We start from the raw sequence: 21,960 nt of genomic DNA on the forward strand, positions 1-21,960 counted from the left end.
TTTCATGTTTTTCCTGCATCTCTCTCCTTTCTTTTCCCAGTTTTTCTTCTAACTCCCTCATTTTATTTTCAAAGTCTTTTTTGAGCTCTGTCATAGCCTGAGCCCAATTTCTGTTTTTCTTGGAGTCTTTAGATGCAAGAGCTTGTGCTTCCTCATCTTCAGACTGAGTGTTTTGCTCCTTCTTGTTCTCACAGGCAAAATATTTCTCAATGGTATTTCTCTTGTTTGTCTGCTTGCTCATTTTCCCATCCTTAGCCTGTTTTGGGGGTGCTTCCTAAGCTTTGGGGACATTCCCACAAGGGTCTCAGTGTGTGAGGCTCTGTCCTCCCTCCTGGTCTGTGAATGACCATAAGCGCCCCCCTCTGCCACTGGGCTGAGGTGGGGGGGGTCTGCTGTTCTGTGGGGGGGCCTAGACTGCAATCAGGATCCGAATGTGTTCAGATTCCCAGAGTCCTGTTCCAGGGGCAGAGGACAGAGCTCTGCAGTCTCTCTCTCTCTTCACTCTCCTCCCTAGGTTCAATGGGCTCATGCCCTGGGGGCTCCTGCTTCCTGGCTCCTCCTGCTTCTGTTTCCTGGATCTGGGCTGCTGTGGCCATGCTGCTCGCTGTGTGCCCTGAGGCAGAGGTCCCCCGCTGTTCCCCCAATTTGTGCCTGCTGCTCCCTGGGGTGTAGCTCAGGAAACTCCCCCACTGCTGTGAGCCATGGCTCCCAGCTCCCTGGGACTGCCTCCAGGAGGCTGAAGTTCTTTTGCTCTGGTGGGCCGCCCCTCCAACCCCAGGGAGCAGAGCCTTTCTGCTCTTCTCCAGATTACCATGAATAGGAGAACTGCCTCACTGGGTCCCTCTGTGGGTTCTGTCTCTTGAAAATTTAGTTAGAGTCCTTAGTTTAGAAGTTTTATGAGAGAGCGCCCAAGATACGATCTGCTCTAGTCACCATCTTGGCTCCGCCCCCGAGCATCACAAAGTATTTTAAATTAACGAGATTCAACATTAGAATTTGAAAATTCTCACATAAAATAACAAAGACATATCTGAAATATTTCACTGTTGAGACTAGAAAACTAATAATAAAAATAATAAAAGGGACACCGAAATATCTTTTTGTGTATCGTCATGATTTTTCATACTTCCTCCCCGCTCTTGACCCCAGAATAGTCTCCTGTTTCCCTACATTCCTAAATTGTAGAAAAATGAACCTCTGTTTGCTCCTCAGTAAAACAAGAAGGGTTATGTTACATGGTAGAGAGCCAGTGTTCGAATCAGGAGGTTCCACCCCTAGCCACACCTGGCAAATTACTGAACTTCTCATTGCCCTAGGCAGCTATCTAGGGCTATAAACTGCAGAGAAGCTGTCAGTCTGTAGTGATGGGGGAATTGGGTCATTAGGAGTTCCCTATCTAAATCAATAAAATCAAAAAAACCAGTCCAAGAAAACAACAAAGATAATAATACTCTCACTATTCACCTCACAGGATTACATGAAAGATTTATAAATGTTACAGAAAAAAAGACTCAAGCTACAATCTCCTAATTTGTAATCTATATGAAAACAAGGAGTTGATGTACTATCACAGGATCTAGGGGTTGTGAGAGATTTTGGAGAACATCTGGTCCAGCTGTATTAGCTGGCTCCTGGTCAGTCTAAGGCAAGAAATATACTAATCATTCATTACTAACAGGTAAAATAAAGCTACTTATTTAGTATAGGAAACAAGGTTAGTAACATTTGAGATGTCACCCATGTAGTCAACTCTGAGTTCCAGTATTCTTTAACTCCAAGATATGGAGTGGGTCAGATTTCAAAAGTTCAGATCAGGACTTCTCCCCTCCTCATTCATTTGATTAGTCTTGGACCTCAGGTCTGATAGCTGATATGCAAATGCCTGAATAGATTTATTGGTTTTCTTACCTTACCTTAAAAGTCATATGACCTTTTAGGCCATAAATTAGAATAAGATTTGTCTGAAAGTAAACTGATATTTTAGTGGTATGTACAAGAGAATATGGAATGTACATTCTCATTTGTCTCTCTGCCAAAGGAATGGCAACTAATAACTTCATGACTTGCCTTAATGATTATTTTATCTTTGAAAAAAGTCAACAAGGGTAAATTCTACTCTGGATCTTATTCTTATCAATAAGGAAAAACTGGTAAAATGATGGGAACGTTGCAGGGAAGTGACCACTTCTCTCTAGGATCTGTGATTAGAGAAGAAAGCTGAACATTATCTGACAAATATTTTAAGTTTTGAGAAAACTGATTCCAAAAGGAAAAGAGAAAGAAGAGATAGGGTTCATTAAAGTAAAATTCTACAAAATAAAACCGTCCAAGAGAAACAGCTCTCAAGAAAAGGAAATAGGGGTGGCTGGCGCAGTGGATAGAGCACCAGCCCTGCAGTCAGGAGTACCTGAATTCAAAACTGGCCTCAGACACTTAATAATTACCTAGCTGTGTGGCCTTGGGCAAGCCACTTAACCCCATTTTTCTTGAAAAAGCCTAAAATAAAATAATAAAATAAAATAAAAAAAGACAAAAGCAAAGGTAGGTAATTGAGGATGATTAGAGAGGTTTGGCATGATCCTATAAAAATAATATCAAGAGTGCTAAAACCTAAAATGAACTGAGGATGACAAAGAAGCTAAGGATAACAAGAAAAAGGGCAGAGGATAAAATTATAAGAAACAGAAGGCCCAGAGAAAGGTTACTCCCTTTCAGAGTAGATGGGTGATAACAATAAAGAGTGGAGGAAAAGCATAACTACTCAGCTTTTTTATTTATTTTTTCTGACATGGAGAATGGTCTTTTGATTAGAAAGGACAGAACAAAAATAACTAGTAAGGAGCCAATACATAAGGTTAAGAGGGAGATAGTTCAAAATAACGTAGTAACCTTTAATGAATTGAAGTTACTAGGGCCTGAAAGACTGCATCTTGAGGCAGACAAAGGAGGCAGCTGTAATGTCTGAACTACTTACTGTCAGTATGTTATGCAAAAAACATGGAGAATGGGAAATGTGACACAAAACTGAAGAAGATCAGAACTACAGAGAAGAAGGTAGAGCCTTCAGATAATAGACTGGTAATCCCGACTTTGATTCCTAACAAATTTTAAAAGGTGTTATTAAAATGCAATGGCTTTCAAAAAAAAACAGGACTTTGAAAGAAGGGGAGAGCTCTGAATCTCTCCAAGATTTGGTTATTTTAAATACTTTCCCACAACACTTGGCCTTTTTCAACAGTTACTTGATCAAGAGATTGAGAGTATAGATATACAGATGGATTTCAGAAATATAACAAATCTCATGATTTTCTGGTCGTCAAGATGAACAGATGTGGACTAGATGATACTATAGTTAGGTATTTGAAACAGCCTGAATGACTTAACTCCAAGGATAATTATTAATTAAGCAATGTTCACTTGGAGGGGAGTCTCTAGAAGAGCACCCCAATGATCTATCCTTTGCCCTAGTCTTTTCAAATATTTTAAAAAATCAATAACTGAATGAAGGCATAGATGAATGTTGGTCAAATATATATAGATGACTAAAATTGAGGATAGCTAAAATGTTTGACAAAAATATTGAGACAAAAAATCCTTTGCAGGTTAGAGTGATAAGTTAAATATAATAACATTGGTTATAATAGAGATAAATGCAAATCTTTGCCTTGGCTAAAAAAAAATCAACTGTACAAGTATTGGACAGAGCAATATGGTTGAAAAAATTCATTATAAAAAAAAATCTTGATTTTTTTTTATAGCTTGCCAAGCTGAATAAAGCAAATTTTGTGACATAATAACCAAAGACCCTGAAGTCATCTTAGGATACAGAATAATTCATCAGGAATAGACTTGAAGTAGTCTTTCCGACTCAGATTACATCTTAACCATTATGTTCATTTCTGGGTACTATAATAATAATAATAATAATAACAACAACAACAACAACATTTCATTTTTGAAGAAGACCATGACATCAGGGAGGTCATGCCATGACAAGTATATGAATTGGATTTGAGTGGGGGGATGCTGTACTGTCACCAGTCTCACTTTCTCCTCCAGAGCCAACTAGGTCCAGTGGTCAGATATACATCAGGATGACTGGAGATGACCCTGGATTAGGGGAAGAGTTAAGTGACTTGCCCAATGTCACACAGCTAGTAAGTGGCAAGTGTCTGATTCAAACTCCCATTCTCCTGAATCCAAGGCCAGTGCTCTATCCAATATGCCACTTAGCTGATCTTTCACCACTATATTTTAGGAAGGAAGCTAACAAATGAGACTCATGAAAAAGAGAAAGACTATGGCTTTTGAGAATTGTACTTCTATCTGGACAGCTAAAAGTAGTATACTTGACAGAGGGTATGGGTACAAGACATGTATAAACAATTAAGACTTGAAAAAAAGATTATACTGGAGAAAAAAGGTGGAAAAATTAGAGGATAATTAGCACCACATGAAAAGGCACAAAGGCCCTATAATAGAAGAGAGAAAGTAGGGAGAGTACACTGAGCAAATCTTACTCTCTACAGATTCAGCTCAAAGAAGGAATGATATACATTCCCGATTGCATTTAGAAACTTATCCTAGCCTACAGGGAAGTAGAAGGGAACTGGGGAAAGGGCAGTGCGAGGCCAGCAGAAATCAAAAGCAAAACACTGGTGAGGAGGGACAAGGGGAAAGGAGGGAAAGAAAAGTACAAATAGGGGGAAGATAGGATGGAGGAAAAGAAAAAGGTTTTGCATAAATAAAACAATTGCAACCAAAATTAGAAGTAATTCAGAAAACTGGGAAACAATTTTCAAAGCTAGTGTTACCGTATGAAATGATGAGTGATTAAATTTTTGGAAACACCTGGAAAGACTTGTAAAAATTGAAGTTGAGTGAAGTGAGTAGAAGCAGGAGAACACTAAACATTAGCAGCAATATTATGAAATAATCAACTATGATGGATGCAGCTCCTCTTCAGCAGTTCAGTGATCAAGGACAATACTAAAAGACTTACAATGGAAAAATGCTGTCCACATCCAGGAAAAAACTATGGAATCTGAATGCAGAGCAAACCATACCATGTTCACTTTTTAAAACTTATTTTATGTTGTTTCTTTCTCTCTCATGATCTTCCCCCCCCTTAATTCCAATTCTTCTTTCACAACATGTCTAATATGGAAATATGGGAAATACAATCGTACCTGCAGTAGATTATTCCCTCCCATGGAGGGGGAGGTGTGGGTTAGGGAAGAGAGAATAGTAAAAAAATATGGAAGTCAAAAATTTGTAAAAAGGATAAATGTTGAAAACTATCTTTGCATGTATTTGGAAAAAAAGAAAGAAATGTATATTAGCAAAAAGAAATAAGAGGAAAAAAAAAGAAATGAAGACCCAAAGAACAGGAAACTTGCCAAATTTACAAAGGAGCCAGTAGGAAGTTACAGTAGTGCAGGAAGGGGTGTTTTGCATAGAGCCTCTCAAGAGATCTGTTCAAGCAGTAAAAGAAACGTATTTGCATAACTAATGTTTCTTCAACTTCCTTCCTCTCTGTCTTCTTCTCATCTCCAGCCAGTTCTCCCTTCTCTTGGAACTGCTGTTTCCTCATAAGCTACATATGTTGCCGGGGAAGAAGGGCTGGTTCAAGGACAAACCAGACCAGCATTTGTTTATTTCTGAATAGAACAAAAAATTTGCAGAACTAAGGGGATCACTTGGAGGCAAAGGAGAATAATCTATAACACTGTTTCTTTAGCAGTTTTATCTGTAATAGCCTCCAGCAACATTAAAATCTAAGCTCTTTGTTCTAACCTTGTTCTGAAGGAGCTTCAAGACTTCAAGTCTTCCCATTACTTTTATATGCTTTACTAGATCTGTGATGTCAATACAATTTTCCCATTTGAGGTAGTTAGGAGGCATAGGGGATAGAACACCAGGAGTCAAGAGGACAGGAGTTCAAATCCTACTTTAGACTCTAGATATATGACCCTGGGCAAGTCATTTAATCTTGTTTGCCTCAGTTTCCTCATTTGTATAATGAGCTGAAGAAGGAAATGGCAAACCACCTCAGTATCTTTGCCAAAAAAATCCCAAATGGTATCACAAGGAGTCAGAAATAACTGAACAGGGGCAGCTAGGTGGCAGGGATAGCTAGGTGGTACAATGGCTAGAGCACGGGCCTTGGAGTCAGGAGTACCTGAATTCAAGTCTGATCTCAGACACTTAATAATTACCTAGCTGTGTGGCCTTGGGCAAGCTGCTAAACCCCATTGCCTTGCAAAAAAAAAAATCTAAAAAATCTAAGAAATAACTGAACAACAATTGTGCCTTCTTATTCTTCATGTCTTATTCCAATATTAGGAGAGTGTTAGTGTTTCATAAAGAAATCAGTTATTGGGGAGGCTAGGTGGAACAGTGGATAGAGCACAGACCCTGGAGTCAGGAGCATTTGAGTTCAAATCTGACCTCAGACAATTAATAATTAGCTGTGTGGTCTTGGGCGAACTACTTAACCCCATTGCCTTGCGAAAAAAAAAAATCAGTTCTGAAATTTAAAACATCAGGTATGATGGTAGAAGAGACAGCACTGTAGCTAAGAACTTCAATTTAAGGTGCTTTCCTCTGTGACCTACTCCTTGAAATCTAGAGTCCAGCCATATGTTCTTAATTGAAGCTGACCCAATTCAACATTATTTATCAATCAACTACTATGTGCAAGGGACTGCATGAAATGATGGAACTACAAAAGAAAATAAGTCTTTCCTTAGGAAGCACATGTGCTTTTAAAATACTTAGTTTATTTCAATTCAAAACTGTTCTAATTCACTGGGTTATTGCTTCCTTCATAGTTTTCTGAGATATTGTCATACATTCCAACTCAATTAAAGATTAAACACCTATTATGTATAATGGGATGGGGATATAAACATCATTTATAACATAGTTCTTTAAAGGGGAGGAAAGGCAAGGGAGAAAGGAAACCTAGATCTGAAGTTGGAAGGACCCATCACAAGTTGCTGTATAGGAAAAAGAATGCTGACTTGGGAAATTGGGTTTCAAGATCTGCTGGTAACTGCCGGTTACCTGTCTAACCTTCAGTAATTTGTTTAACCTCTCTAAAATAAGGGGGTTGCAGTATGGTACAGAAACAAGAGGATTCAAATGCTACTTCTACCTGCGTGATCTTGGAGCAAATCTCTCAACCTCTCTCAATCTCAGATTCCTTCTCTATAAAATGAAAGGGTTGGACTAGATTGTCCCAAATTTCTTCCAGTTTTTGCTCTATGATCCTATGTATGTAAATAACTGTAATGATAATTCAAATTCATAGAGCCTTATAGTTTAAAAAAGCAGTTTGCATACATTTATCAGGTTTAATTCTATAAATCAGATTAGTACCCTACCAGGTCCAAACCCAAATCACTTGATTTTTTTTTATAAAATTAGCCGTATGTTTGACTTTTTTTTTTGTTTTGAATATATGATATCCATGACCAGAGTTTAAAAAAACTTCCTAGTTAAACGGAACATCAAATATATGACAGGTTAGTCAGTCAGAAAGAAAAATCACTTTGGTAATCTTAAATATAAGAATTGGAAATCTGAAGATTGGAGTTCTGCTATTTATTAAAATCCTCTTTTGGCATTGAGTGTTAAAAGAAACGTCTAAATCTGCACGAGGCACTGGACCTGGTGGCTCACAACTCGTCTTCACTGCAGGGCGCTAAGAAAGCCTGCAGTCCTGACCCTGCAGTCTGCTGATGGCTGGTTGGTGTTCTTTATGCAACAAGGGGTTGACCTTTCCCAGATTTCACACCTACCCTTTCCCCTTCCCTGGGCAAGCAGGTGGCTAAGAGAAGAGAAGTCTAGGTTAAGGAGACTCGGATCGTGTACTGTCCTTTCACCTCACCTGTGCCTCAGGGGCCTCACCTGGAAAATGGGGGCTGGGCTCTAAGGCCTTCAGCTGTGGATCTAGAAGCCCATTGCTTTCTCGAGGGGCTCCTGGCCCCCAGCTCTTGCTCTCGGGTTGGCCGCGACGTCGGGGAGTGGGGGTCGCACGGCTTTGGCTCTGCGCCACGGGAGGGTCTCCTAACCTAGGCCCAAGTGGCTCGGGGAGGGCAGGGGCGCGCCGCGCCACGTGCCGCCCGGACTCTGCCTCTTCCCTCCCTTCTGGCCCGGCCCCGCCTACACGGCGCGCATGCGCCCTGGGGGCCTCGTGCTCCCCGGCCGCCTCGCCCCTGCCCGCCCACTCTCGCTCCTGCGCACGCGCCCCAGGGGGCGGGCCCCTCGGGCTGCCCCGCCCCCGCCCCCGCGCAGGCGCCCTCGGAGGCGGGGCCGGCGCGCTGTTGGTCATGAGTGGGCTCCGGGCTGGGACGGGGCGGAGGAATGGGTGGCGGAAGACGCGCCGGGGGCGGGATCGGAGCGCCCGGGCTCGGCCCTAGGGCGGCCGAGCCGCGGAGGAGGAGAGAGGGGGCGGGCGGCGCCGGCGTCAGCTGACCCGGTCTCGTGACAGCCTCGGGCGGCGGCCGCGCAGGCGCGCCGAGCGCGGTCGCCCGTAGCCCGAGGGAAGATGGCGGCCTCCAGAGCGAGCCTCTGAGAGGCGAGCGGCGGCGGCGGCGGAGGGGGCGGAGAGCGCGGCGGAGCCCCGGCGGCCCGAGCGGGAGCGGCGAGGGGGCCGGGCCGGGGAGCCAGGCGGGCGCCGCGGCCTCGTGGGGGCGCGGCGGCGGCGGCAGCAGGAGGCGCCCGGCCGGGCGAGCGCGGAGCGCCCAGCGCCCCTGCCCAGGTACAGCGCCCCCTCCCCGGGCGCTCCGCGCGGCCCCGGCCCGGGGAGGCCCCGGCTGGGCCCGCGGAGCCCAGCTGCGCCTTCGCCCCCTTCCTGGGCTCTGCCTTTCGCTCTTCGGGGTCGAAAAAGAAAAAGTGCGGTCACGGCCGGGGCCGAGGCCGTTAGAAAAGTTTGTGGGGTCGCCCGCGGGCCTGGCCGCGCCGGGGGGGCCTCGCTGCGGGCCGGGGGGGGGTCGCGCCTCGGGAAGCCGGGGCTCCGGACTCCGACTTTCCATCCTTTCCTAAAGCCCTTCTTTCAAGGGTTTGGCAAGGCCGTGGGGTGAAGCGGCCCGGCCGAGGCCACGCAGCCGGGTCGTCCTTAGCTGTCTGAGGCCGGGTTTGAACCCGGGTCCCCCGGACTCCAGGGCCGGTGCTCCAGCCACCTAGCCGCCCCCTTTCTTTCTTTTTTTTTCTTTGATCTGACACATTTGCACCTCTGGAGTCCGTTTTGAAAGCTGGTTTTAGGACGCATGATGCAAATGTGAATCATATTCGTAAATAGAAAATAGTGTCGTTGGACGCTTAAAGCCTCATCTTTGTATCTGTAACTGAGAATCAGTTCCTTGTTTGACTCTAATGGTACGCCTATGTAAATTTGTGCTTTCAAAAGAAAATAAGAATCTGCATAATATGCTTTTAAAGTCACGATGAAATAGATAAGTCTTGCCAGCGTGCATCTCAAGTTTGGGTTTAATCTTGGAAATTAAGCAGTTTTTTTTATTACTTCAAGTGGAAAACAGGAAATAAAGGATAAGGAAGGGGGGAGGAACAGGAAAGTGAGACGACGGAGAAATAGGAATGGAGAGGAAGACAGCAGAAGATTTAGTCCAGTTCCTGGAAATGACTGCCTTCCTTATTCGAATGACGGTAAAATGACAAAGATTTCTCCATGAGCAGAGATTTTTAAGTAAAAGTAATGCTTAATGACACCAACTTTGAAATTGTGGAATTCCCTGCAACAGTCTGATAGCTAAAACTGCTTTCATCTAATGTTTCTTTTAGAATAATCATTTTGTAAATCCAAAAAAATCCCAGAAAACATAGTTGAATCATTCAGACTGAATGTAAGCATAATTCCTCAGCTCCTCAAATGGGATAATTCAATTTTAACTCTTTTTTTAAAATCTTTTATTTCTTTTTTAGGTTTTTGCTAGGTAATGGGGTTACGTGACTTGCCCAAGGCCACACAGCTAGCTAATTATTAAGTGTCAGAGGTCGAATTTGAACTCAGGTACTCCTGACTCCTGGGCAGGTGCTCTATCCACTGCTCTACTTAGCCGCTCCCGATTTTAACTCTTGAAGAGAGGCATAATCCCTCACTTTGTCAAAAGACTGCATGAATAACTAAAATTCAAAGGTGTCAAAGCATTTGAGGTTTTCTCTTTCCTTCACAATCAGTCCACTCTACCCTTTCATTTCCCCTCCCCACTTCCACTAGTTGCTAAAAGTAGATTGAATTATTGCTTTAGGTCTGCATTTAATCTCCCTGTCCTCCTGTACTAAAAATTAGAAAGAATCAGTTGGAAGGCAGCTTGGTTAGTGGAAAGTAAACTGACTAGGAGAATCTTGAGTTTGAATTCAGACTCCTCCACTTTATTGCTATGTGTCTGACCTCACTAAGTCCTTGCGCCTCAGTTTTCTAATTTGAAAAATGAACCTGGACAAGGTATTCCTTAAGCATTGAAATATTAAACTAAGGTGGGCAGCCAGTGGAGAGAAGCAGCAGCAAAACACTTGAACCTGCTTGTTATATTAACCCCAGGTGCTGGCTATCATGTTTGAACATGGCCAAAAGGATCTTTCAGACTGAATTTGTAGTTCTAGGACCTGGATTTGAAAATCAGTTGTACAGATGACCAGCTGAGTGAACTCCCACATGTCATAATCTCCAGTGAGACTCATCTTTCCCGTTCTTAGATATTGAATTAAACAATTTGAAAGACCTCTTCTATCTCTGAAACTATGAGGCTATGATTTAGATTATACTGAGAATCCTCTAAGGGCTCTTTAATGTAGTTTTGGCCCATTTTGACTTAGCTACAGTTACCTCTCTTTACAGTGGGGACAGTATACTTTGTAACATGATATTTTGCTTGGGGTCCTTACTTAAATGTGCCCTTAAATTCTTTCAGGGGTATGTTTGCTTGAGTCAACCAACAAAGCCCATAGAGTTTTATAGCTGTACCTTGAAGCATACACTAGCAGTACAGTATTGACTTGAAACCTAAAGGCACTGTGGGTTTGAGCCCTGGGTGTGACCACTCATGTGTGCAACGATTGGGATTGGTCAGGAAGAGTTTAAGGAAGGCAAAATAAAACTCCAAAGCATTTTGAAATAATTTACTTTTTTCATTTATAATTTAATATTGATTAATATATTTTCTTTTAGGGCAGTTTTTTAATTTCAATTTTTATCTTTTCAAGCAGTGAAAACATCCTTATTCTTGATCTTCTGTTCTGTTGCTCTTCCTAAGGAATGTTTATTTGTTTAATTTCTAGGCATGATACACAGTCTCTTTTGGGTGCTTGCCATTCTCTAACAGGTAGGCCTTTTTACCACCTTGGGGTTTTTTTAACTGCAGATTGAATTGAAAAGATTGAATTTCTCTTTAATAGCATAAATCAGAAAGTCAGACTGTAATCTTATATTTGGTTACTATCTCAAAGTATGGAAAGAGAAAACAGTAACAATTTAAACAGTAACAATTTAAACATTTGAATTGAAAGGAACTATGTTTAGATATGTAGAGTAAAACTTTATTATACCTGATAATTTTGTCAAATTTCATACTTTGTATTACATGTTAGTGAGGAGAACAGTGACAGGTTAAAGCACACTCCATAAAATAAATTTTGCCCATTGGAACAAAGTCTCTTAAATTCATCTGTCTGTCTCCCTCTTTTTCCCTCCCTTTTTCCTCTATCCTATTTTCTTCCTTCTCCCTTCTCAGAAGTAAGGCTAATCTTATTAGATCCTTTAATGTAAAATTGCAATTTGTATATGAAGCCAAAGGGTCTGCAAATCTGGTACCTAATGTGTTTGCATCAAACCTGTTTTGTTCTGAAGATAAAATGGCAAGTATAAAGAAACTTTTTGAGAAAGCTTGTGACAGACAAATCGAGTGTTTATATGTTTAGTGCTTCTTATTTTATAGAAAAGCTTAAGCAGATTGACTTCCAGTTCCTGATACATGAGTGCTGAAGGTTCAGGCGTATTAACACTATGAAGCGATGAGTAGTTGTTGGAAAGGAAAAAAAGAGAACTTGGCTATTTGATGAATTTCAGTCTGTCAGGATTCAGGGCCTGATAGTGCCTGGACCTCAGTCTCTCTCTGGTCTAACTGGTGTGTGAGAAAGTATGGTGTCTAATCAGTGTTTGTTAGAGCACCACCAGCTTCTGGGTCAAGACTAGAACACAGATCTTCTGTCTTCAGGCTTGGCTTTCTAGCCACTAGGCTAGACTGCTTCTCATCTCCAAATAAAGAAGGGTAACTAGCTCCTCTGGCATCTATTTCTCATTTCTATCTTTATATTCCTCAGTTTCAAGCCTGGAATTTCTTTAACGTTTTTGATGCATGGCCACAAATCACCATTTCCATTTGAAATAAGATTGATGAAGAGATCTGGGAAGATCACAAATTCTCTAGACATTATAGAGTGATGTTTGTTGTGTTTTGAAAACTATCAAGAGAATGATCCTTACAGTCTAGGCAAAAACTTTAGACAAAGTATAGGTAAACACTTCACAAAGGTAACTTGATGGGTATTTGTAATAATAGATATTAACTAAAATTTTATGGGATAGCTTTCTCTCTGTCAACCTACATTTATTTAATTCTTTCCTAAAAGTGGCTATAGGGAGACCAGGACTGCCAGGCGGCCAGACTGCTGTTTTAAGCTCTCATTACAGATTCACTGAATTGTAGGGTTGGAAGGGACTTTGATAGCTGTTGAGTTGTTCATGTCTGAAAGGGCTCTGCTTAAAGACCTTGAAAAAAAGAGGAGCCTGTGATACTTCCCAAAACATCCTATTCATCGCACTTTTGTTTCATGGTAATTATTAATGGAATTGTTCTTGATATCATGTCTCAATTTATTTCTGAGCATTTTCACCATTTCTTTGGCTTTGAGGGCCAGTCTGAACCTTGTTTCACATTTTGTACATTGAACTTCTCATCAGGCACTCTGCCATCAAGTCAGACCAAATTCCTTATTCCTAGCACAATACACTCCATGTCCTGCCTCTGGCCAACTCCTGTGGCTGTCCCCCAACCTAGAAATCTCTGCCTCCTGGCTCTTGCTTCTTTAAGGCTCTGCAAGAAACCTTTCCCAGCTCTTTTTAATGCTAGCACCTTTTCTTCAAGAGGATTATGTCCAACTCTCCAAGACCCCAACTTGGGTTTTCTTGACAGAGATACTGGGTCAATTTGCCATTTCCTTCTCCAACTCATTTGAGGCAAGCATGTTGTCCAGGGTCACCCAAGCCAATGTCTGAGACTGGATTTGAACTCAGGAAGAGCAGTCTTCCTGACTCCAGGCCTAGCGCTCTGTACTCTCTGGCGCCCCCTAGCAGCCATGTGTTTGTACCTATTTGTTTAAATGTTGTCCCTCCCCTCATTAGACTGAACTTTTTGAGAGCAGGGACTGCTTTTGCCTTTGAAGCACAGTAAATGTTAAAAAAACACACAACTTCTTGATGTATCATGAGAGCCATTCAGATATTTGAAAAACAGATCTCCCATGTATTGGATTCAAGAACCTTTCGTCATTCCGCTTGTTCTCTTCAAGACTTTCACCCTGTTATGACTGTCCTTAAATGTGGACCTGAGAGCTGAACTCAACATTCCAGGTGTAGCCTAACCAGAGTACAATGGGACTATCATCCTGTCAACAAAAGCAGCCTATGTGACAGGTGGTGGGGTGTGACAGAACTCTTACTGAATGCATAATTCTTACTTTTGGTTAGTAATGTGCTCATACTAGTAATGGTTAAAGGCTTAAGTGTTCATAAGTACATTCTGAAAGAACTTAAGTCTTGCTGACTTGTTCTCATGAAAATTTTAGTTCCTTGCAATATAGGGTAACATTTGGGGAAAGTACGGATCCTAAATTAAATTGTAAGATTTTAATATTCTTCTGGACAATCATTAATTTCTTTAGAAATAATTTCTTTATGTAGCTAAGTTAAAGATTACAAGTTAAGAAGTCAAATTAAAAATAAAGCAGAGGGTTAAAGTTCTCATGGCAGTGTTCCACCTAGAGAGGCAAACAGACTAATTTGTATTATTTTTTAACCTGTATGAAAATTCACTATACTGCTAACCATTTGACATTTTTGGTGTATTTATGGAAACAAAGAATTTCAAAAAAACCTAAGTTAGTAATAGAACTAACTCTTGAACTTTTTAAAGATTTAAAAACCTTTTGGAGTTTAATGACAGTGTATTCTTTTAAACATAGCTGATTTTTCATAATTTCTCTGTCTTCAAAACAAGGTTTCTTTCCAAATTAAACATTTGGAAGTGTAATTTCATTGAAAAATATTTTAAAGTGTAATTGTAGCAAAAGATTGGGGAGCTTCAATATAATGGATATGTTTCATTTGGAGTTAGTTCATTTATGGTGCATGTATGCGTGCCTGTGTTTTGGATGGTAAAAGTACAGAAATTTAATTTTGATTGAATAATTGAATGTGGTTAATGAAGATAAACTTACATTTTAGATCTTTTAAAAGAATCATAGGAAAAAAGCTACATTTTCCACTAGATTACTGTTATCTCAATGTAGAAGTCATAAGATATTTGTCTCTTAATCATGAAAATCACTTCCTCATGCCAGAATAAAGATGTGTAGTCTTAATTAAAACTGACTCTTTCACTGAACAGGATATTTCAGTATAATCTGAGCAGTTTTAGAAGCCATGGCAGAAGTAGAGTAAGGAAAGTATACATTAAACTAGGGAACTCTGTCAGGCTCATATAATGATTCTTGTGTTTAAAATCTTAAAAACTAAAGTTAAATGGATGCATCGAGAGTAAATTGGCAAATGCTAAATTTGGACTATAGACCTTAATGAGATTTTTGTTTAAAAAAAATGTGAATGAGGTTTTCCTTATTGTAGACTTCTTCCCAGGAAATACTTGTTGAATATCCTTTTTAAGTGCTTATGTAATGACAGCTGTGAAAGCCTTTATAAGTCTGTAAAACACTGCATTTAATGCTGAATTAATTAGTGATAAATAGAAGAAAGTTAGATGGAATACTGAGCAGGTCTGTGAACGAGACGATTAGAACAGATGTTTAATAAAACAACTGACAAAAATCTTGATCTCAAAATTGATATATTAAATTATCTTCATGTACTTTACCCAGCAAAGTACTATATATGTTGTTTGCATTTGAGGTTTATTGGATGGGATGACATTTAAATCAAGAACTGGAGATTGAAAGAATAAAAGGCTGTGATTGTAACTTTATAAAGAAATGATTGAAAGGGTGTGTCACTTCAAAAAATAGAGGGAAAACAATTTTACAGGGTTGAGGTGTTTATACTATAATAATTAGAAGATGGAATTGAGATTTTTTTTTTATATGCTGCATTGTTAGTCCCCAAGTTATATCCAGTATATGCCAGTCTTCCTGACTTACTGTCTTTTGGATGTTAAAATATCACTTAGTATATGGAACCGCAGCTTTGGATATTTGACTTGCAAGGTTCATGGACTTGTGACCTCTAACAGTGAGTTGACAGGTATGTTCTAAGGTTTACTACAGATGTTTTCTTTCATTCCTTTGGTTCTTCGTGCTTTTTATTGCTATGGATAAGAATATTTAGTTCAGCCTCATCTATATTCTGTCTTATTTTTCCCTGCATACTTTAGCTTGGCACTTAAAAGGTTCAAATTTATAAGTTATGGTACTATTTTTCACTGTGAAGTGATCATCTGAAGAAGTTAATGCTGTTTTGGGGGTAGAAAACTGTCATGATGATGTGAAGTGACTTTTGAGAAAAATAGTTTGGAGTTCTGCTTAGAATAAATAGGTAGGTTACTTGAATATATTTTGACAAAGTGAATAATAGATATCAACATGTGGTCTCCTCCATTTTGTTTATATTGAAATATAAGTGAATTTTTGTTTTTTTATTTTTGACTTCAAATCCTGAAGTTGTATATACTGTGGGGTCAGTATGGACTTTGATAATCTACTTTAATACCAGCTTAATTTTGAAGAGGCTACAGGATGTCTAGTTTTTTGGCTAAAGTATCTCTTGAAGGCTAAAGGGGATACAAAGAAATCATATTCTTAAAAATATTGAAATAGTCTTTTTAAATAAGAAACATTGAAATATCTTTTGCCATTAATGATTTTTGTGAAACTTAAACTGTAAATGCACTTAAAATACAAAACAAAAAAATTTAATGCTTTCCTTAAGTATAGAAATTTCATTTTGATCTACTTATTCTGTTGATAAATGGAAATGGTCCTTTAAAAGCAGCTGAAATCATAATTCCACCAAGTAGTTAATGATAACAATATTTGAAATTAAATTTAGTACTTGAAATTATCACATCCAGGTGATAAAATATTTGAAAGCTTCTAAATTGATCAAATATAATAAAACGTGAAAAATATTATTTATTATTTTATTTTTTTCAGTTACTTGCAAAGATAGTTTTCAGCATTGATCTTTTTTGCAAGCTTTAGAGTTCCATGTTTTTCTACCACCCTCCACCCTTTCCATGGCAGCAGGTAATCTGATGGAGGTTTTACATGTTCAGTTGCGTTTAACATTTTCCCATATTTGTCATGTTGTGAAACAAGAATTAGTACTAAAGGGAAGAAAGCCATGAGAAGAAAAGAAAAAACAAAAGTTTTTAAAAGTATGCTTTCTTGGCTCTGCATTCAGACTAGTTTTTCCTTTGGATAAATCGGATGGCATTTTCCAGTACAAGTCTTTTAGCATTGTCCTTAATCACTGAACTGCTAAGGGGAGCTAAGTCCATCATAATTGATCATCTCACAATGTTACTATTAATGGGTCCTGAAAAATAGAAGAAAATCAAATGAAATATTTAGACTATACCTTTTAGAGTAAAAACACTGACTGTTTTGCTGTTTAAATTAGTTAGAATCTTGAAACCTACATTTGTTCTACCTGTGGTACATCTTATAAAATTTTATTAAGAAATATTTATTGAATCAATCCCTTATAATATCTTTAAGCACTTTAATATTTTTAAAAATGTATACTTAATACAGATATGGTCATTTAAAAAAAAAACTGAATCTTTCTTCCTCCCCTCCTCCCCAGCTAGGGTACTGGGGCTAGGGATTGACATTTTCTCTTACTGTATTTACCTTGAAAGGCAACAGGACATGGAACCAGAAGACCTGGACCTGCTTTAAGTCTTTCCTCTGAAGTAGTATGGCTATGTAACAGTGGACAAATCAGTTCCTCTAGTAGATGAACTTTTGATCTGCCTCAGTAAAGAGTTCCTACAGTAGAAGTGTTCTAAACTAAAAGGAAAAAAGTCTTGGTATTAAAATAATTAACTGAAAAATCACTAATTTGGGGATCTCTTTGAGTTTTAATTTTTGTCACAGTAACCAGTTTAGCAGATTGCTTGCTCCTAGTGATGTAGTCTAGAAGTCATAGTAGAGTTTTTTCTTTTTTATTTCTCTTTGAAACAAGAGTATTTTAGCAAATGGAATCCTTTCTGACAGTAGTTGTTTCTTCCTTTATCATTCCCTTTGCTCTGATAGAAGCTGCTGTCTTCTTTGACTTCTTGCTAATATCAGTTGATGATTGTGGATAATCCTGCAGACTTGCTATCTGTGTGGCTGGACTGGAAAGAAAAGTAAATTCTGTACTTGTTAGAATTCTATCTGTAGTCTAGCTAGCTCTTTTTTTATCCAAATCAGACTGAAAATTATTGTTCCAGTGCAGTCTTTTAGGTTTTTGCAAGGCAAATGGGGTTAAGTGGCTTGCCCAAGGCCACACAGCTAGGTAATTATCAAGTGTCTGAGACCGGATTTGAACCCAGGTACTCCTGACTCCAGGGCCGGTGCTTTATCCACTATTCCACCTAGCCGCCCCATCCAGTGCAGTCTTAAACCACTTTGGCATAAGTCAAGGTAGCAGTTATTTATTAAGGGCTGGTTACCATGTGCTAAGGGTGGGAATACAGAGATAAATGCAGCCCAGCTCTCCAGGAGCTCCCAGTGTCCTGGGGCAGATGCCTTGCAGAGGACTCTGGGCAGACTAGAGAGGAGATCACCTGGGAGAAGTGGAAGAGCAGCAGTATGAAGGGCTACTGGGGATGGTTTCATGCTGAGACCACCAAATATCCCATTTCACATATTCTGGAAATTTCTTCTAATATCTATTGTAAAGGTAGGGAGAACTCATGAAATGCAGAATGCAAACATCTTAGCTTACATATGTGCTCTGTATATTTTTGTAATTTAAAGAGTAGTCCACTCCCTACCCCACCCCCCCATCCCAAGACCTTTACATAGAAAAGGTTACCCTAGGTGAAGACATATAGTAGGGACAGGACAGCAGAGTTGCAGAATTTGTTTCCCTCTCCTCTTCTGTTGGTCATTTTCTTCCTATAAAATTTGTCACCGGCCCTTTTTATTCTCCAAAGATGCTCACGATCTGGTCACCTTGTCCTGACTTCCTTTTCTTTTCATCTTCCTAATCCTGAAGACTTTAATATTACCTAACTCCTACTTTTAGAAGAAGCTTCCTTCCCATTGTCTCAACACATTCTGCCTCTCTTCACCTTAAACTCCCTGTGTTAAAATCTCTGATTGTTCTTACTTCCCATCACTATTCTTTCTATCCATGTACTCCTTAATAGACATTGTTGCGGGAGTTGCCAAAATAAGAGACATTTCCTATTCTCATAATACATATAGTCTATAAAGGAATAAAATTTTGTTTGCCTTTTTTCTTTTTAACTTTTGTAGAATTAAAATCATTATGAAATTTGACTTAGTATATAGTTATTAAAAAGTAAATCATCTTTTTAAGTTTGCAACAAGGATGATATAGCAATGCCTAGAAACTGTGATTCTTAACTCCCACTCCTGTGGGAATATTGAAATCGTTGTCCTGAATTCATCTCTTCCCTTTTAATCCCTTAATGGACACCCTAGCTCCTTTCCATTTCAGTAGGGCACTATTCTGCATTAGTCCTACCCAAAAGAGAGGTTTGAAAGAAATCTCTTCTAACCAAAATAGGAAAGGTTGAATCTTTACTATCACAGTGAGGAAAAGAGATTGGAGAATCTCTTATGGAAAAATTCCAGAAAGGGTGGCCAAGTATAATACCAATATTAAGGGTTCAGCAATTGTCAATGAAGGAACAACTAGTTTACAGATGAATTTTTGGAATTTGGCTTCTGTAAGCTGGTAATTTCCAGGCTCTTCACATTCCCTTGGCTGAGTTCTTTTTAGTATTTATATTCAGATATTATCTACCTGAGTCACTTATTTCCCTTCTTAGTTAATTGTGAATTTATTGGCTCAAACATGGCATTTTAGGATTTAGATACTTTTTTAGAATTTAAATTTGGATCAGGAATTTAAATTTGGGGCTTGTTCTACTAATTTTCCAGAGTGAATACTTTTCATAATTATGTTTGTGTCTACAAATTATTAAATTTTCTGATTCCTCAGAAACAGAAACCAATTTGGTATCCTAGTATATATAAGAGAAGATTTATCCTTGCCCATAGGGGACACTCATGTGGGAGTTGCAAAGATGAGACATTTCCTGCTCTCAAAAAACTTAAAAGTCTGTAAAAGAATGAGGTTTTTGTTTCTTTTTTAAAGAAAACAACTTAGGGAATTAAAATCCTAACAAAGTTTGATTTATGGTGTATGGTGTATCTTTTCTAAATTTACATACAAGGGTGGATGCTTAAGGTATTGGTGCTTTTGTTTAAATTTATTGATTTAAGTAGTTAGCCACTTAAAATTGCTTTATCAATAAAATTCAGTGTATTTGAAGATTTTAGTAACACAATGCCTAATATAGTGCTTTGCATATTTTAGGTGCTTAATGTTTAAATTTTAAAATGTTAGTACTTTATGAAGTTCCAAACATACATTATATAACCATAAGAAAGTCTGCCAATTCTATAAAGAAATTCATTCTTCATCTTTGTTCTGAAAACCTAGCTTTTATTTCAAGGTTTTGTTTGGTTTTTTTTTTACTTGTTTAGAATGTCTTCAGGGGCCTTGTATTAAAAGAATATAAAAGCGATATCATGAACCATTACTTTTTTCCCCATTTTTGAGAGTACTAGACAAATTTGACCTTGAGTTTTCATTTATTTCCTCTGTTAGGCATTATGAAATTAAAAAGCTTCTAGCAAAAGTTCATAAAGAAGAAATTGGTGGTGCAGCTCTCTTAATGCCTGTGAAAGGGCTTTGCTATCTAGAATAGCCCTAGAATTTTTCTCCTTTCTTCCTTTGTACTCCCACATTTCCAGTAGACTGGTAATAGAAGTGAGAGGTGATTGGAGAGTTCCTCAAATGACACTGTGAATTTCTGTTATAGATACCCTTGGAATTTCTATTTTCCTTTGTTGATATAAATTATAGAGAAATAATTAAGGAGATAGTTTAAGAAAAATCACTTTTCAGTACCTAAAGGAAAGAGAGTTGGGTTGGTTTTGTTGTTGTTGTTGGCTTTTTTTTGACTCAGTGATCAGTTTAATATATTTCTGAATGAAGTACATGTATAAATTCAAACCATAGCATTAGAAGCTAACTTGACACTACAATTTAAGGAAATTCCTATCTAGCTTGATAGTATCTTCTGGCAGAAAATCTGCTTTCATTATAGCTCTATCCTATCTTCTATGTATTTAGATAAGGAGAGAGAAACTGGGGGAGTCAGTACAAGAGTCAAGCAGGGTTAGGAATATAGTACAACTTAGCCCTCTAGTACTTTATGAGTGTTGTTCCTAGTCTTCAAAGGACATTTTTTTCCTATTGGAATGCATTTGGTTTAATGCTGATTTTCCCACTGAATTGGAGATTTTATAAATTTCTGATATGAAGTATTTGGGATTTTTTTTTAATTTGCAAATAAATTAAAGTTGTACACTTGTTATCAAAATTAGTAGAAAGTTCACTTAATCTTGTTTTTGAATATATCTTTCAGGTTTCAGTGCAAAATGAATATTATTAGGGAAAATAAAGATCTGGCCTGTTTCTATACAACAAAACATTCCTGGAGAGGGAAGTAAGTATTTCTTTATTTTGCCTTCTATTTTCTACTGAAAGATGCTTTATTTGTGTTTTTTAGTATATGCTGTGTAGTTTAAGGTAGTCATATATTCTCTAACATTGTTCTCAGAAGTATAAATGAGGTGCATTTATTTTTCAGTTCTGATGTAGATAAGACATCGTGATTGAATTTTGGGTGATGCTTCTCTTTACCTTACTGTACTAGTAGTTGAAATGCATATAATTCTATTCGTCCCTCTGCCAAAATCTTAATAGTTTTGAAAGAACTGAAGAAAAGCACCATTTAAAGAGAACAAGTTGATATTTTAAGAAAAGGAACATTTTTTGATTGCATTACTTATGTAAAAGTTTTGTATTTTGCTTTACTAAAATTGATGCTTGAAATCACATTCTTTTTTTTTATTTTTATTAAAGATATTGAGTTTTACAATTTTCCCCCAATCTTACTTCCCTCCCCCACCCCCCCACGGAAAGCAGTCTGTCAGTCTTTAGAAATCACATTCTTATCTAATTTATCCCATTAATCATTTGTTTTTGCACTTAAGCATTTTTGTATGTTTGTGTGCTCAAGATTCTCTAATGTTGGTTCCTGATTTACTCAACTTTGTGTGTGTGTGTGTGTGTGTGTGTGTGTGTGCATGTGTGTGTGTGTGTGTGTGTATGTATATACTAGTTAAAGTCTTCTATATAATTTGACCTAAATGCATGATACACATTTGTTTGGGGCCTACCAAAAAGAATTTGTCAGCAAAGAAAATAGAAATGGAGGTCTCTAAACCATATATAAGAATTCCCATGGATTACTTATTGTTTTAGAAAAGTAACTTTTAACATTATCTGTGAATTTTTCTTTATTTTGTTAAATATTTCCAAATTTTATTTAA

The 21,960-nt window shown here is 38.6% G+C and overlaps 1 protein-coding gene across 5 annotated transcripts in view; it reads left to right on the forward strand.

The window, feature by feature from the left end:
- Positions 1–8,716: 8,716 nt before the first annotated feature.
- Positions 8,717–21,960, forward strand: part of DNAJC13 (DnaJ heat shock protein family (Hsp40) member C13) — a 106,079-nt gene continuing 92,835 nt past the window's right edge. For 2 of the 5 annotated variants that reach the window (XM_074195813.1, XM_074195817.1), the window contains exons 1-2: positions 9,116–11,348; positions 20,991–21,071. In XM_074195813.1, coding sequence (XP_074051914.1) covers positions 21,004–21,071 — 68 coding nt within the window. In that variant the 5' untranslated portion in view covers positions 9,116–11,348; positions 20,991–21,003. Of the gene's footprint in view, positions 8,768–9,115; positions 11,349–20,990; positions 21,072–21,960 lie in introns of those variants that run through there. The other 3 variants (XM_074195814.1, XM_074195815.1, XM_074195816.1) reach the window with 3 other exon arrangements.

Source organism: Macrotis lagotis, chromosome 7 (genome assembly GCF_037893015.1).
Source record: "Macrotis lagotis isolate mMagLag1 chromosome 7, bilby.v1.9.chrom.fasta, whole genome shotgun sequence".
Lineage (NCBI taxonomy): Eukaryota > Metazoa > Chordata > Mammalia > Peramelemorphia > Peramelidae > Macrotis > Macrotis lagotis.